This window comes from Nestor notabilis, unplaced genomic scaffold, assembly GCF_000696875.1.
Source record: "Nestor notabilis isolate BGI_N333 unplaced genomic scaffold, ASM69687v1 scaffold584, whole genome shotgun sequence".
Lineage (NCBI taxonomy): Eukaryota > Metazoa > Chordata > Aves > Psittaciformes > Psittacidae > Nestor > Nestor notabilis.
The window spans coordinates 22,490-39,996 of NW_009925840.1; the positions used below are offsets into that span (position 1 = coordinate 22,490).

The 17,507-nt window shown below is 39.1% G+C and overlaps 1 protein-coding gene across 1 annotated transcript in view; it reads left to right on the forward strand.

Moving 5' to 3' along the window:
* The window catches only part of LOC104404705 (M-protein, striated muscle-like), a gene marked incomplete at its 3' end in the record, with an annotated part of 74,655 nt that overhangs the window by 1,455 nt on the left and 55,693 nt on the right, over positions 1 to 17,507 (forward strand). Inside the window, 3 exon segments of the mRNA XM_010013217.1 lie at positions 7,276 to 7,413; positions 12,209 to 12,419; positions 14,063 to 14,220. Of these exon segments, the coding sequence (XP_010011519.1) occupies positions 7,276 to 7,413; positions 12,209 to 12,419; positions 14,063 to 14,220 (507 nt within the window).

The following is a 17,507-nucleotide window of genomic DNA, read 5'->3' on the forward strand; positions in this document are numbered from 1 at the left end:
AAACAATACATAGTGATTACAGCCCTCACTTGTTTTCCGGGAGTTCAGGGTCAAGTCTCTATTTGCCATGGTCTGTTCAGGAATTTGAACCTCAAGCTGTTACAGCCTAGATGAATGACCTGACTATTTGACTGTCTTGGGCTGGGTAATACCCAGTCTTTGTTGTTTAAACGATTTCACTTGTGCAAATAATTAACCACTGAATGTAGCAGTGAGAAGCTAATTTATAATTTGCTGATGAAGGGAAGCAAACAGGAGATGCTGGGACTGAGGGTTACATTTCCAGAGCAAGTTGGGTAGGAGAAGATATCCCAAGTTTCTGCAGTGGTGCAGCTGTGCCTTCATGCTGTTGCTGACCCTAACCCAAAGCCTCCTCCTTCTCATAGAAAATGTGCCCACAAGAAATGGGAACATTACTCGAAGTTGAAAAAAAAAAATATTGCAAACAAAAGCCTGCTTCCAAATCACAGTTACAAACACTTCAGCAACTCTGGTTTGTAGAAATGAGTTTCTTCTTAAACCTGTATATTCTCAATCAGCAAATTAATTAATATTAAAGGAAATGGAATTGCTTAATTGGGAGCGAAATTTAAAACACTTCCAGGTTTCCTGAGGTTTTGTTTGAGATAATAGCTTTGGTTTTAAATACTGTATTTTGTGATACTTCTAAGATTCTCCGTAGTACAAGAGTTGCCAACAGACTGGTGAACTATCCTGGTAGTCAGAGATAAGAATGTATCAGCTGTAACTTCTTATTTTCCATAATCCTGTCCATGTATTGAATGTTTGAGAAACTCAGTGCTGCTACGTAAGACTGGGACTCAGGAGATTCAAGCCATGCAATCCAAATCTCTCTTGCACAAAACTTAATATATGAGAGAATACAATTCTGAATGATAATCTCAAAATTTAAGCTAATTTCATGTTTAATATGGCCTCTGTGTTGGTATTTACTTGGTTTTTGGAGCCCATTTTGCTGCAATTTGCAAGAGGTAAATTAGTACGTCTTGCAAATTTGAAATAATTCTTTCCAAATTTGTACTGTGTTCCCCAGATAGCCCAAAACACTTCAAGGGATAATGTGGAGATAAAAAATATCACTAAAATAAATTGGGCAAATCAGACTTTCTGTTTTCATCCATATGAAAGGAATAGTGTAGGAAAAAAAAAAAGACCCACAAAAAAAGGAAAATGAGTCTCCAAACTCTTTCAATTTTCAAAAAATAGAAAGGGCCTTGAATTGAAATGCTGTGTTTAAATGTCCTGCAAGAGTGGTGGTTGCCTGAAACCTGAATGGACACATGAATTCAAGTCCAGGTAAAATTCTTTGTGTAACAATTGATTATTGCTTATCACTGGATTTTAACATCAAATATACATTTATGTATAATGGATGTACTTTTGTGGATAAACACCATTAAGCCCAACAAGAAAATATACTCTTCAAATACTATGCTTTTATTGAGGTTACTTCTTATTTTTATCTAAAGTAGCTTTTGCTAAACTTCATTACACTTGCAAAATTTAATCTCGTCATTTTCTGTAGCCACCATACAGAAAAGATTGTTCATATAACAATAGTGGTGAGATGCAGATGGTGCTGAGGAATTTATCATGGGAAAGCAGTGGAGAAGGACTGACTAGGTAACCTGCAAGGCCTTGACCTGAACCCAATTCTCTGATATCAAAGCCTCACTTGCGTGAAAAACATGCCCAGAGCATGGACATAGACAGCTTGAAGGAACTGCGGCTTGCTTTTTCATGAGGACAGAAGAGTCTCCACTTGCAAGTGGGCTGTCTCTTCCCCACATTTCAAGCCTTCACACCATGCCAGCTTGAAGAAGTAAAAGGAAAGAAAACAACTGGCAAAACGAAGAGCAAGTACAGAAGCTTATAGCTTTGCTGGTTAGTTTGCCAAAGCTGCAAAACCCTGGGCTCCTAACAGTGTCACCTTGTAATGGTTGCCACTTCACACCTAGCCCTCCCTACCAGTTTGTGAGGCATCTCTAGCCATATACAGGCAGGGTCTGTAGAGATTAGGGGTGGCAGCTCTCTCCCACAGACTGTTGTTGTGGCCACCATGTCCCATCCTCAGGGGCTGCTCTCCTGTGGGAGAACCTTTTTCCCACAGCAACATTCCATCCTCTGTGTGCTTCTGAGAAGCTTTGAGGCAGGTCTGCCAAAGCTGCTTATAGTACTACAGGCCTGTCAAACAGGACTGCTGGATTAAACCCCTTTACCTCTTTTTTTGGAAGCTCGTTCAATTGTCTCTGCTCAAACTTTCACTGTCTTTCCATTAGTTGCTTTCTTGGCCAGCAGCATTAGATAATTCCATTGTGTCACAGACAGGTTATCTGCCACCAAATAAGAGACATGCTTAGAGAGAAAGCAGAAGTTATTAATGTGGCTCAGGCATTTGCATATATTTTGCAGGTCAAAATAGCAAAGAACACATGGCATAATTCAAGTGAACCAAGCAAACATAGGAGAGATGCCTTACTAAATTGCAATTAACTAGGCTGCCAGACAGTAAGAATTAATGCTTTTCTGAGCAATATTGTAATCAGGATCAGGGCAGGGCTGAGTAAATAGTACACTTTAAGAAACATAAGAAGACCACGATCTTGGCACTGCTCATCCTCTGATTTATTATAGGTGAGAGTTAAGAAGGTGGCTTCCAAACGTCACAGCCGAGCATGGAAATCGTTTTAATGAGACCTGCTATGTGGAAACAATTCCCCTTTAAAAAAGTTTGTTGTGGAAGCTGTGTTAGGGAACAGCATGATTATTGCCAGCAATATTGCCTAAGCCTGTAACAAATCTGTCAGCAACTTAAAATTTATATAGTCACCAGAGAGTGCCTCTCATCTTTAGAGGCTGGCTTTAAAGAGCTCTCTTCTGAAAATCCTTTGTTTTTCTTTCCTGTAACTGGGTTTGCCAACCCACTATCTTCTCTTTATGTGAGTAAATTCAAACGTGGCATATTATGAAATAAGCAGCTGCTAGAAAGACATCCTGCAAAATGCCTCTTGGCTAATGGAGCTCCTCCAGCAGGTACAGACAGTACAGCCATTGTGCATACCAAATGCATCCCTTTCTGCTGTGGGAATAAAGTGAGAGAGACATGTAACAAAAGCATGTTAAGGACAAGATACATGATTTTCTACAGGTGTAAAAGAGATTACAGGTGGCTTTTCATGCAGGGGTAGAATAATTAAGTAATAGGGTGTTGTGGTCCACTCGTAGACCACATTTCTACATCCATTAAGTGCAGACTCTCTTTGTGCAGGGTGGGAAACCTGGCCCTTCAGGCACAGAAACAAAGCCAATCTATTGAAGTATATTTCTATCAGAGAATACAACATCAAAACAAAAGCCTCTGCTTGGGAGTTTTAGAGGCCCTGTGCAGTGTTGTTGTCTTTAGCTCCTCTATTGGCCTAGAGGGAAAAGCTAATAGCATCTGTATGTTTTTTGTATCTCTACAAGACAATGCCTGTGTCTTTAGCATTTACAGTCGCCCAACTCCCAATTCAGTGACTCTGTTGAGAAACTAGGAAAATTGTTGATATTTTAACAAGCTGAACACCATTAAGAAATGAGGATAGTAGGCTTGGGTCACCAACCTTGATAAGGCAGTACAGATAGTATCTGACCTGGAAAAAAGCACATATACATACACTAGCTGGGCATATCAAATGAGGCTAAAAGCTGTTAAAAGGTCATGGTACTGTTCCTCCCTGTGAAACTAGAGAGCACTGATACCCTGCTCCTTCTCCTGCAGGAAGATTCTGTTCCACATATCAGGTAAAAGGTTGGAACATTTTAAAATAAAGGGCAAGATTTTAGAATCTGGTTCAAGAAAGGAGAGTACCCCTTTAGGCTACTTAAATAATGGTTCTAAGGTTTGGTTTTTGTGTTGCAGAGAAAGAAATAGTAATAACCAAAAAGGAAAACAGGGAAATAAACCTCATGATGGAAACAGTGATCAATTTGTTTTCCTATGCAAAGAGCTCCATTTGAATGTGCATTTCTACTAGCCTCCATATAGCTCTGCCTGAATGAAAGCAAATGATAGGATTTGGAAAGGAGAAACATTTTCTGCTGCTTCAAATTTATTCATCTCAGCTCTTGGTTTATGAAATGCAATTCTAAAAAAGATTTGGGAGTGAGTCTGGATTCAGCTGGTCTGAAAGCACTAGCTGGATGCTCTGATGTGGCCATGAAGCAATTAGATATTTAGCAACAGCTGTGAGAGAAAGTGAAAATAAACTAGAAAGCATATTGTGTCAGTGTGTTAATCTAAGGTATGCTCATAGCTGAAATACAAGGTGCAGTTCTGATCATATCATCTCAGAAAGTACAGTCTGAAACTATAAAAGGGTCAGATATCAGCAAGAAGGGTAACAGGAGGTGTGGAATATGTTCTCTTGGGAGAATGTAAAACACTGGGGCCCTTACTTCGGGAAGGGCACAAATATGGGTATGTAACATTAAGTTGTAAAATAGTGAAAGATGTGCAGAGAGGACAAGGAACAATTTTCCAAGAACAAGAAATGCTTTTCACAGAGCAGCATGTAAGCACAGAAGAGATTATAAACTGGCAGATTAAAACAGATTTGAAAGAAAATGCTATTTTCATGTATAAATCTTAAGATCACTGCTGCAGTCTGGATGCAACCTCTGACTCAGGATGTCCCTAAGTCTTTGCATGAAACCAAAAGGATTTATCAAGGGAGGTATTCCTCTACATGAACTTTCTTTTTACCTGCCCTTGACCATTTCTGGAACAGGAAACAGGCCTATAAGCACCACTGGCATTATTCAGTGAAACACTTCACACCAGAGCATTGCTTAGTCGAGGTCAAGTTTGTTAGGTCCCTGTTTCTCAAGCTTCGTTGTGGATGAAGATCTCCAGCATTAATCTGAAAGATTTGGGGGATATTTTCAGAAAGCCAGCTGTGGTCGGCAGAAATAAATTAAAACAGTTGAAGTGTTTGGTTAAAAAAACAACCATCAAACAGACAGAACCTACAGGAATTTATTCTTTCCTGCTCAAATAATTTTAGAGAGCTATAAGTGAAAGACAGGGAAAAAAACCCAACCAAACACATAGAAAAGATACCAACAAAAGTTCTAACAGAGAGTGATGGGAACTACTGCATGCGCTTCCCATCAATTCCCTACATGAGTGTGTAATCTGGACATCAACTGAAAACTAAACTGACAGGACAGCCAGATTCTTTAGGAACAAAGAGCTGGTCTGGATTTAACAGTGCTGAAAATGCCTGAGCTGAAATTTTCACCACATTTCATCTACTTTTATGAAAACAGAAACTTTCTGACATTCAAATGGATCTTAAAATGATAGACCAAGATCTTTTTCAATCTAGAAACAACCAGGAATCAAGTGACCTCCTAAAGTGCTCAGTGTAAAGCCCCTAGGAAATCTGATTGCAGTCAGTCAAAATTCCAGGTTTGTCCCATTTTAAACTAGGACAGGAATAAAAGTCACCTGCTTAGTAAAGGACTACAGCTCCTTACAGACTATAGTTCAGGTATGAAAAATAATGAAAATACTTTGTCTTTGATATTTCTTACCACTTATTTGATGAGTTGTCCCAATGCAGCTCGGAGATGGTGGCACCTGGGGAGCACAGAGGAGAGGGCTGCCTCACTGCTATGCCAGGCAAGCTGAATACAGTCAGGTCTGATGAGAAGGGGACTAAGCAGAAAGGAAGGGAAACTTACATACAGTGCTGGGAATGGCAAGGCAAAGAGATGAAGGCTGGAAAGCAGATGTGGGAGGAGATGTGAAGTTTAGGCAAGGAACTAGGTGGAGAAGGAGAAGAGATGACAGTAGGAAAGCCATTAAGAGAGCTAGAGAAGAGGAGACTGATTTATCAGGCACTGGGTAGGGAGATAATTTGGTCTGAGGAAAGAAACGAAGGACGGAAAGATTGGAGAATGAAACTGAACCCATGTGATCTCATACACACACTCTTACATGGGTAGATTATTAACATACATTTTGGAAATTAAGCACTCTTCCTGGTATGACTTGTGTTGGTGGCAACTCTGGACCTTGGTACTTTCACAGGGTTGCAGCCAAGGGAAAACATTTAGCCCAAGCATGTATCTGTAATCTTACATTATGCATGAGTAACATTCTCAGGAGCCCAGTACTAGCATGAGTTTGGATTATATGTGCACAGCATGCCACATAGAGACACCAGTGTAAGCTACCCAGGGTGTGGGAAGCAGGTTAGCCATGTCTGGGCTAATGAGCCTTGCTGAGAAACCACATGCCTTATTTATGTTCCTGTACCTCTGCACATAAGTGGTAAGCTTATGCTGTGTAGACAAACCCCCAGACCAGAAGCAGACTCACATACGATTTCCCTTGGTGATGTTGAGACAGATGAATAGACACTTTGGAGGTTAATATAAGGCTGACAGCTAATTAAGATATTCCATGGATCTGGGAGTTAGAGATGTGTTGCATTAGGAAAGGAGGACAGAGGTATTTGGAGCTTTGCTAACACAGTTTGTAACCATCTTAAAAATGAACCCAAAATGACTGCCTCAGATATGCTTCACACTCTTCAGAATCCGTCCTCGGCTGGTGGGGAGGGGAAGCCTTCCCCTTGGTTTGCTTGTCTTTCCACTCATTCTCTATTTATCCGTGCTATGTGAAATGGTGTTTCTTTACTTAGCTCTACACTTTTGGTGGATTGGGGTGGTATGGGAGAGCAGTGGTAATGGCGATGCTGGTTACTGAGCAATACGCTGCCCAGCAATTTCTGCATAGAGACTTACATGCAATATTACTTTGAATATGTTTGCACACCAACATTTTGTTTGGGAACTAGACAATTTCAGGACTAAATTTTGGAAAAGAAGAGATTAGGAGTTCAGATAGAATCTTCAAAATTACTCAGTGGCCTTAGTGACTTCAGGATCTACCAAGACTGGGTATGCAAACTCTCCAAGTCCCAAACCATGAAGCCATTAAATGTGCATTGCTGTCAGGTATAGTGTTTATTCTCTCCATGTAGATTTAGTATCACAGGGCATCAGTATCATATTATAATGATGAGTTTGTCAAAAGTGCATTTAGTTATTTGTTTAATAACTCTGAAGACATGGCTATGAAAATTGTATTTTCTTACTTGTCAAGAGAGAAGTAATTTTTAGTACTTTAGTCTTATTTTGGAGTGTTTCTTAACAGCTTTTTTAATCGTTATTCTTAATTTAAAAATATTATTTTTATTTCAGACTGAAAAATTCCAATTTAATGATTGAAGATCAATCCTATAAGATGAGTCCCAAAGCAAAGAGAGCAAAACAGAATTTTGTGTCTGAGGGCAAAGAGAATGAAGCCACAGACTACTCAGTGCCCATATTCACAGGACGGTATGTTCATTTTCCTTTTGTTGGGTATTGTCTTTCTGACATTTTATTAACAAATTATGAAATAACATCCATTAATCTTTTCTCCCACCCATGGATCTCAAGGTGATTGTTTGCACTTCACATGAGTGATAAACGGACAAAGAGAAGTCAGCTGACTGGCAGAAAATCAGACGTTGATCATCCAGAGCCAGGACAAATGAACCTAGGTGTCTGGACTTTGTTTTGAACACAATGCCAGGGGCTTTCTATGAAATTAAGATGTAATTATAACCCTGCTTATTGGGAACCAGGCAAGCATGTTGTACACATTATTTAGATTAGTCTTTTGGTTTGAAGACAGTTCTGTAATTCAATGTCTCTTACCAGGCATTAAACACAGAAACAATGAAATGCTGTGTTAATGTGTTGTCCTGGCACAGGGAAAACCTGGAATGAAACCAAATACTTTCTCGAATCCATTGTAATGATTCATACTGATCTCACATGTTGGTATTTATTGCATGATTACTACTGATGATCTTACTTCAGCAGTGTCCTCAATAAAGCTGAATGTGAACTTTATGTGGAAGCCAGAACCAACATGAGCAAGGAGGCTCCCCTGCCCTTTTTGGGGTATGGCATATTGACTTTATTAGGAGTCTCTGGCAGCTCAAGCATAGTCACTTGTTCAGATTTATATATACCAGGGTGTGGGGTGGAAAACTGATTCCTGATTGAAGATCAGGAGAAAAAATTCTTGCTCCCCTGCAGTTGAACAGAACCCTTTTTTCAATTTGTCTTTCTTCTGCCACACAGCAGTTTCATGAGACACATCCAAGTTGTTTCTGGGAGCCAGTGCTTTTCTGTCTAGTGCTTAATCAACACCCAATGTCACTTCTGCTTTGTGTTCAACATGTGCTTACCTGTGAAACCGAGTTCCACTTTGTCAGTGGGAGACATTACTGCTTTGGCCTTTTGAGTGTTTGTGATGCTTTTGCGATGAGACCAGCAGTTTTGGGTTTTATTATTTCCCTCCACTATCTGGAGCAAATTTTTTCTCACCCTTTGTACATTTCTGTGTCAGATTCATTGCTCTTTGATTCAGACCACATTCAGAAGCACACACTGTTGCCTTTTTAAATCATTGCTTTGCAGTTCCAGCTATTATCTTCTGTGATAGAAATACATAAATATGTCTCACACAAAACTTGCGGTGACTTATTTTCAAAGCTTCTCACTACCTTTGTGCCTGTCTTTCATGCCCTCAGGCACAAATCCCCTCCCTTTTTATTGTGTCTTGAGTCTACAAAAGTAAAATTTATAGTGTTGGTCAATAGTTGAAAACCATGACTGATGGCTAGGAATAGTGTGCAGCTTTATTTATTTGTGTCTGTGCGATATTTTGGCTTCCTACATTAAAAGATCCTTTTGGATTCTTACATCATTGTTACTATGTTTCTTCTGAGTGTTTTTGATACCAATCTTACTTTTTGCACATGGTAACTCTGGAAGTTGTGTGCGCTTTTGTGCTACTGAAATGACCCAAATATTTTTTTTAATTAGTTAAAAAATGTAAAAAGAGCATATGATGATTGTTACAGTGCACAACTGAACATGGCAGGAAATGGTCGTGTGTCTTTTTTAGGCTTTTTTTTCTGCGGGCGTCATGTTCATGACCGCATGCCAAGACTGCAGAAGTTGCATGCCACATTCCTGTCAGATATTTATTTTTGTTTGAAAGATAACAGCTGAAGCCCATTGAACCACGTGCGTGTTATGTGTCATTCCCAGATTCCTCTGTGAAATTGATGTGTTGTTTCCTATGGGCAGATAGCTTTTACAAGGAATAGTTATTTATAAAGGTCAGCTCTCCATGGGTTCATTGGAGCTATTGCCTGTGCTGCTGGATGACCTTCAGCACCATGTCACTGTTTCCATTATTTGGTTCTATTTCAGAGCCATCATGTTGTGCTGTACAAAGTTCCCTTGCTCAGATTATTCCATTCACAAGTATTCTTCTTGAATACCTAGCCTAATTCTTACAAGATAAAATTAAGGACAGCCAGCCAGCATTCTAGATAACACCCAGGGCTTGATTTAATACCATAGGTGCTAAAGATACTGGATGTGTCTCATGGAACTATTTGCAGCCACTAATAAGCCTATGCCAAAGGACTGCAGATGGCAGATACCCTTTAAATAATATTTAATGTGTGCCATATGGGGTTTGAGCCTATTGTTTCTTTTTGAAAAAGGTTTTCTACTGAAACCCCTGAGACCTGGCTGCAGAATCAGTTCTTAAATGGTACCGTGTGCTTTTTCTGATGCATTCATCTTTTCAGGGAACATGTTTCTCTTTGATCTGGGAAGATTATGGCAGAAAGAAATGGTTAGCAAATCTAAATATTTAATATTGTTGAAGAAAAGCATCTGGGGACCACTACTGCAGATATGCTGAGTCCTGTATTAGTCTGAGTATATTCATGAGCCCCCCGAAGATGCTTTATGCCTTGAGGAGTGGGTCTATCCTGTGAAGCTGCTGAGATTTTAACTACTGTAATTAAGGAGGAAATAATGTCAGCTTGCCTTTGAAAGAAAATTCGACTGACTCATTCAAACTGAATATAGATAGCTACATTCATATTAATTAACATGAGCTTTTAAAACCATCTTTAGAAATCTCTGCCGTATATCTGCAGCTTCAGATGGTACTCGTGGGGAGAGCCGATGTGCCTAAGTGAAGGGGATCAATCATCCCACTGATACTTTTAATGATCATCCTGTTAAAGAAGCCAGAAACACAGAAAGTTCAAGGCAAAGTCTGAACACATGAGGAAGGTCAAAGCTCTGTGCTGTTAAACAAGTTTTTGAGTCTTCTGAGCAATTTTTACGTGTAATTAAGTTTACAGCACATTCCACTGCTTGGATGTCTTGCATCTCACTGAACTGACTTCTAGCTCAAAAATAGGGGGCTGGGTAGTTAATTATGGACTTGAATCCAGATTTTCTTGAGTGTTGAGATGTGCTATCAAATGCATAATATTAGCAATCTTACAGAAAACAGAAAAAAAGCATTCATCGTAATCTTTTCGCTTTGCAGCAGTAGTGAGCATTTTATGATAAAATAGCGAGGCTGTGCTTGAGCACATTCTGGAAATAAACAGGGGCTGCTGTCTCTACAGTGCTTGCAAGATGGCACTTACGAACTTCAAGAGAACCTCTTTTCAGTGTGCCATCTAATGTTACCCTAAAGTAACTAAACTCAGCAAAAAGATATTAATGCTTGTCCTTAAGTCAAGGAGCTCTCATTGTATATGCATTACTATAGCAGCTTTTATATTCTGACAGTGCCAAAACAATATGACTGAAATGGTACTTCCACATGTGCATATGGAAACAATATTGGATCCATTGAGAGTAACTGTTCTTTGCATCTTACCTGTGTAGAAAACCTGAGGAGGATGCTTCAACACATCTTCTCAAAAACATTTGGAAGAACACTAACCCTACAAACATTGCAGGATTGAATTTTCTATGAATAAAGATAACTTTTTGTGACATACAGTAATGTGTTTTTTTTGTATAAATCACAGATCAGGACATTTTTCTACAGCTACAATTACCTCCTGCCCCTTATGTAGTGTTATGAATACTGCTGCTGTAAGTCAATAATTTAAGATCTGTGGGTATGCCTTACACAAATTTTATTGTGATGGAGATATAAAACCACAGCAGGATAATGGTTAAACTGAAAATGTGTATGGCATCATTACACAGAGAGGCACTGAAAATGGACATGACTTTAAACAGTGAGCTACTCAGCCGTTCTGTGGTAGCCTTCCATAGAATCATAGAATGGTTTGGGTTGGAAAGGACCTTAAGATCATCTAGTTCCAAACCCCCTGCCCACTAGACAATGTTGCCTAAGGCTCTGTCCAACCTGGCGTTGAACACTGCCAGGGATGGAGCATTTATCACTTCTTTGAGCAACCCATTCCAGTGCCTCACCTCCCTCACACTGAAGAACTTCTCCCTTATATCTAACCTGAACTTCCCCTGTTTAAGTTTGAACCCATTACTCATTGTGCTACCAGTACAGTCCCTAATGAAGAGTCCCTCTCCATCATCCTTGTAGGCCCCTTCAGATATTGGAAGGCTGCTATGAGGTGTCCACACAGCCTTCTCTTCTCCAGGCTGAACAGCCCCAACTTTCTCAGCCTGTCTTTGTATGGGACGTGCTCCAGCCCAATATACTTGTGGCCCTCCTCTGGACTTGCTCCAGCAGCTCCATGTCCTTTTTATGCTGAGGACACCAGAACTGTACACAATATTCCAAGTGGGATCTCACGAGAGCAGAGTAGAGGGGCAGGATCACCTCCTTTGACCTGCTGGTCACGCTTGTTTTGATGCAGCCCAGGATACGGTTGGTTTCTGGGCTACAAGCGCACACTGAAGCCGGCTCATGTCGAGTTTCTCATCAACCACCACCCCCAAGTCCTTCTCCGCAGGGCTGCTCTGAATCTCTTCTCCGCCCAGCCCGTAACTGTGCCTGGGATTGCCCCGACCCAGATGTAGGACCTTGCACTTGGCTTGGTTAAACTTCATGAGATTGGCATCAGCCCACCTCACAAGTGTGTCCAGGTCCCTCTGGATGGCTTTGAATGGTCCCTCTGTTTCTGCTTTGAATACATATGAAACATAGCAGAAACATATTATGAAGAAGTGTTGTTCCCTGTAGTTGACTAATTTGATAGTATAAATGGAACATGTTCTCAGCATTTTCCAACAGGACTCTGCTTTTCAAAAATTCTTTCAGAGAAGTGAGTATCAGTGGGATCACAGACACAGAAGAAGAAAGAATTAAAGAAAGTGCTGCATATGTTGCCAAGAGGAATCTTTTTGCCACAGGTGAAGGAGTTAGTGTCAGCAAGGTGGCCAAGTCAACTTCTGAAGAGGAACATCATGAGAAAAAATCAAGGAAAGTAGCGATCCGGGAGTCTGCCGAACGTGTGGCCCTGAAGAAAAAGGTAAAAAGAGTAGAAATGAACACCTAGGCTGTAATCAGCATGGGTCTTTTTTGTTTGGTGTTTGCAAAGTGCCTAGCACAGCAGGGCCCTGATTTACACCATGGGCAATCACAATAATGGTAGTAAAAATCAAAGTATTTCCAATGGAAATCTTTTCAGTGGCTTAAAGTCTTGTTATCTTGGTGTCAGGTGGGTAAGAAAAGAGGCACTGTGCTTGATGCAGGCACCAGGAATGCTTCTGCTGTGCTGGGAGAAAGGGAGGGAGAATGAGGCTGGGGAATGCTCTTTGGTCATGCCCACACCTAGTTAAATGGCACAGCATCCTTCACCTGGACAATGGAGTAGTTGCTAGGCAGAGAAGAAAGGTGCTGGTATACTTGCCTTACCAATAAGAAAGTGATGGGGTAATTTCTGGATTTTTATGGCCCAGGAACAAGCTTGTCCATAGTGCTGATCCCAGAGTCTTAATCACAGGGTGTAAACTAAGGAGGGAATTGCCAAAGACATCTGGAACTGAATGTCTAACTGTGGGTAGCTTTGATATTATTGCACAACTTCTTAAATAATTGTACTCAGAGTGTACTTTCAAGTACGTTATGACCAGACTGGCAGAATATATCAAGCACAAACATGTTTCATTTAACAAATTTATTAATGTTTTGAGCAGAAGAATTGGCAATATGCTTATAAAATACCCTCATGACACGAGGTTGGAAAGGGTGTAAACACTTTCAAGGACAAGGTGAAAATTCAAAATCATCTAAAAAATTGAGAAATAGTGAAGGTGACATATGATAACGACCAGTGGAAATTACTATACACAGAAGGAAAAAGAACAAGTAAACAAGGAATGCCTGCCTAAGTAGAAGTGCCTGAGGATTTGGGAGTTATAACAGATCACAGATTTAATGTCAGCCAATATAATGTAAGTCACTGTTGTATAAATACAAACGGCATTCTAGAATGTGTTACCAGAAGTATTGTAATGCAAGAATAAGGGGCAATTATTTAATTGTGTTAGAGACTGTTAGGCCTCTGATAATTAGTGTTTCATGAACATTGAGGACAAGTAGAACCTGTCCAGAACTAAGAAGCAACAATTGCAAGGAAAATTGGAATTGCATAGTTTATAAAAGACTGAGACTGTTATGAAAGCTCTCTTCTTCTAATAAACTTAAGTTAATTCAGGGATCTGTAATTCTCAATATATGTGAAAGTCAGGACAGAAGATAAAGAGTTTAGTTTGCAGAAAATAAGATTTATAATATATTAGATTTTTTTTTCAGCTGTGTGGGTGGCCAAGTAGTTGAAACAGTTACCCCTGGGAGGAGGAAAGTACTCATCAGCAGGAAAAGTTTGAGAGCTGGTCTGTCAGACATGATCTAGGCATACGTAGTCTTCCATTGCAGAAGACATCTGAGTTTCAGACCTGTTTCACCTTCCAATCTATATTAAAAAAAATAAATTAAACGTGGAAAATTATTTTACTTAGGGCAGTTTTCAGGGGAAAAAAATCCCAGTAAAATCAAATCTAGCTATTTTGGAAGTAGAACTTCTAGAAGATGAAAACTTTGTTAATACTTTCATATTAGTAATTTGAACTTATAACTGTTGAAATTTATAATCAAATGTTTCTTTTCCAGCTAGAAGAGACTCAGGCATTCCACAAAAAGTTGAATCAAGATAGTCTTTTACATGCTCCTGAGTTTGTTATTGAGCCTCGTTCCCACACTATCTGGGAAAAACAAAATGTTAAATTTCATTGTTCTGTCGCTGGCTGGCCAGAACCCCGTGTTACGTGGTAAGTTTGTATCTCTAATGCTGAAAGTCACTACATAACCAGTATCTGAAGTTGTCCCAGTGAATGTGGTATTTTTATTTCAAAGATACAAGTGCAATTAAAAAAATCAGGTACAGAGGCTTTTCAAATACCTTTCAAGTCACTTTGTACAAAAAGAAAGCAAAATATTAAAAGGCAAAAAAATACTTTGTGTAACAATAGGAATACATAGATTATTTTTTTTCATAGAGATATCCAATATATTATTTCTGCCTGCTGATGAAGGAAAAGTAGCACAGTGTGATTTATAGTCAGTATTATCCTCAAAATAATGTTTTTCAAATACTTCTGTTTAGCCTACAAATGCCCTTAATGTCCCTGAAGCATTAAATCATGCTTTGGTCATGAACTAGCTGTTTGGCTGCTGAGCAGTTGCAGTGCTGAATCTCCATGAAACTGAGATCTCATGGCACAGGATGTTCATAGCAGACACATCATAATTATTTGAAGTCAAAGACTGCAGATAGATAGATCCAAGACCACTGAAAGCTTTAGAGTCTGTTGGAAACTTTCTATTCACCTGAATGGTCTTTTGACAAAATCTTTACTAAGAACTCCAAGATATACTCTTAGTCATAGCTGGAGGTCTAATTTGACTCTTGCATTAAAGTTTACCCTGATTGGAACTGAATTTAACTTAATTAATAGTGACTTGAAGCTTTACTGTCTCACCATCTATTGAGCTGATCTTTCTTATCTGCTTCATGCTATACCAATACCATCGAGTAATTAAGATAATAGGTATTATATTTTTCAAACATAAAATGAGATTTGATGGTCATTATTTAATTTAAGAGATTCTTTTAGAATGTATATATAAAATGTGTGTTTGTGTTTATAAAATGGACAAAGAATAAGCCTATGTTCAGCATTAAGCATTAATTAGTAGTAAGTCCTATGGAGATTCTATTTGTGGAGACAACAAAAATATTTACAATATCATGATGTCAAGTGATACTTATATTTTGCAATTTACTACTTGAATTGCTTAAAGGACTTTGTATTTATTTAGGTCTTAAAAATCTTAATCTCAGGGCTTGATAAAAAGTGCTACTAAGAGGCATATTAATAGGCCAGAGCTGATGCCTATGAAGTCACTTGATCTCTGTGACAACCAATAGCCAGGTGCTGCACAAACATTTTCCCCATCATGTAAGGGTTGCAAGTGTCCTGTTTTGACAATCCTCCTAGAGAAGATTCCAGACAAACCCTCTGGGTCTGGTCTCAGCTGGACTTAAGGAATGGTCAGCTATGTTCTTGGGTGTAATCCAACCCTGTAATGTAGGAAGGCTGGGCCATTTTCACCTTTTTTGAGATTCACCTTATCCCAAAAACTTGACATGGATAAACCAAGCCTCCAGCTGTTCACCTTGCTCTCACTGTGGACCAGCCTTTCATCTAAGTGCTAAATGTGGGTGGTAGAAATTAATGCATCATTTTACCATACATCTGAATTCCAAAGGGATTTCAGTTTGCTACAGGCTACTAATGACAAAAAAGAGTTCACAGCCATTTCAGCAGGTGTCTTTGCTCTGAGATACAGAACAGTGCTGACCTGGATCTGTCAGCTTTCTTCAGCATTTATACTGAAATGTCAGTTGTGTATTCCAAACAGTCGTTCTTTGTATAAGCAATGAAGACCTTTCCATGCTGTGCCTGAAAAATTATAAAGCTTCATGAACTCTCTTTAAAGAAAATCTTACTGTTTGATGCAGCTGTTCTGACTCCCTTGGAAAAAACATATGGAAAAGCCAGGACATTTGAAACCAGTAACAGAAAGCATAAACTATCAGTGCATAACGACAGTGGGAGGCTACAGTCCAACAATAGCTAATGACTTGGCTGTTCTGGAATTTATGTTTCCAGAAATAATGAGTGGTCCTTCTAACATATGAGCCCTATTCTTTCGATAGATGAATATGGATAAGTGAAAATTGAATCAATTCTTTTTTACTAACCTGATAATGAAGACAAAAGAAGTGAAAGTCTTCTCACTGCTGGCATGCCTGAGTTAAAGCTTGCTTCTGCATAGCGCCACATGCTACTAAATGCCTTCACTGCCAGCAGGATCCAAGGGTTGCCCAGCCCTTTGGAGAAAAGTTAAAGATATTATGGAATCAAGTCCTATGTCACAGGTTCTCATATTCCCTGAAAATTTTAAGAACTAATGACATTATTCTATTTTCTAAACTATTAGACACCTTACATGGAATATAAAGATGTTCCCAGGCAGATCAGTCTGGGGGGCACCATTGCACAGATGAGGTGGCACTCTACAGAAGAGTGGTGGTGAACCGATTACCTCTTACTATGTATTATTCTTTGCTATAAGTCAGGATAATGCAGTAAGAGATACATAATAAGGTGAAGCATCTCTGCAACTGTTTGAAGTCCAGAATAGAGAGTCTTTCTCTGCATTGGGTCACTTTTTTTTATAGACATCTTGCTGAGAGGAAGGATGAAAAGCATTGGGTTTATGATCTTCACTCACCTGGAAAAACCACAGTGTATTACTGTGTCCAAATATTTGTAGCCAGGGAAATATTCTTTATTCCATAACACTGAAAGTTCTGAAAGGTAGTTTTCAGATTTACTGCAGATAAAGTTTCATCTTGAGATATATAAAACTAATAGTATTCTTGGTAAAAATAAAATTGCTTATTACTGACTTGTTTGGTGAAGTGGTCAAGCCACTGACACCAGATCAGTTCCCTTTCCTGACTGAAAATCATGAGAGATTTAAAATTTAAAATCAGAAATGAAGAAGCAAAGCTCTTTGGCTGGTTATCTGTTATGACTTGTGAAGAGAAAGATTTAAGCTATATCAGACTAAGAAATGAAGATACCTTTATCTATCATCATTTATATTTCCGCTTCCCTTATATATGTACCTTATGGAGCACAGGGAAACCTAGGTTAGAAGACACTATCTTAGGAAACATTCTTTCTTAATAGACCTCAAATCAATCCTAAATGTACTGAATACAATTCAGCTTGTAATTTTATTAGACTTCTATCACCAGTTTGTTCTACATTAGTAGTACTTACTTAAGACAGGATTCACTTAAACACTTATTTGGTTACACCATGTATTGTTCTAAATGAGTGACTTTTTATGCAATTGTTGGTCAGGAGGAATTTACATGAACTCTCCCTCTGTGAGCCTCAACTCTGAAATTAGCAGTACCAGCTCGCTACTTGATCAGTACTGGTTCATTCTTTCAAATTACTTACTTTAACCTTTCCCT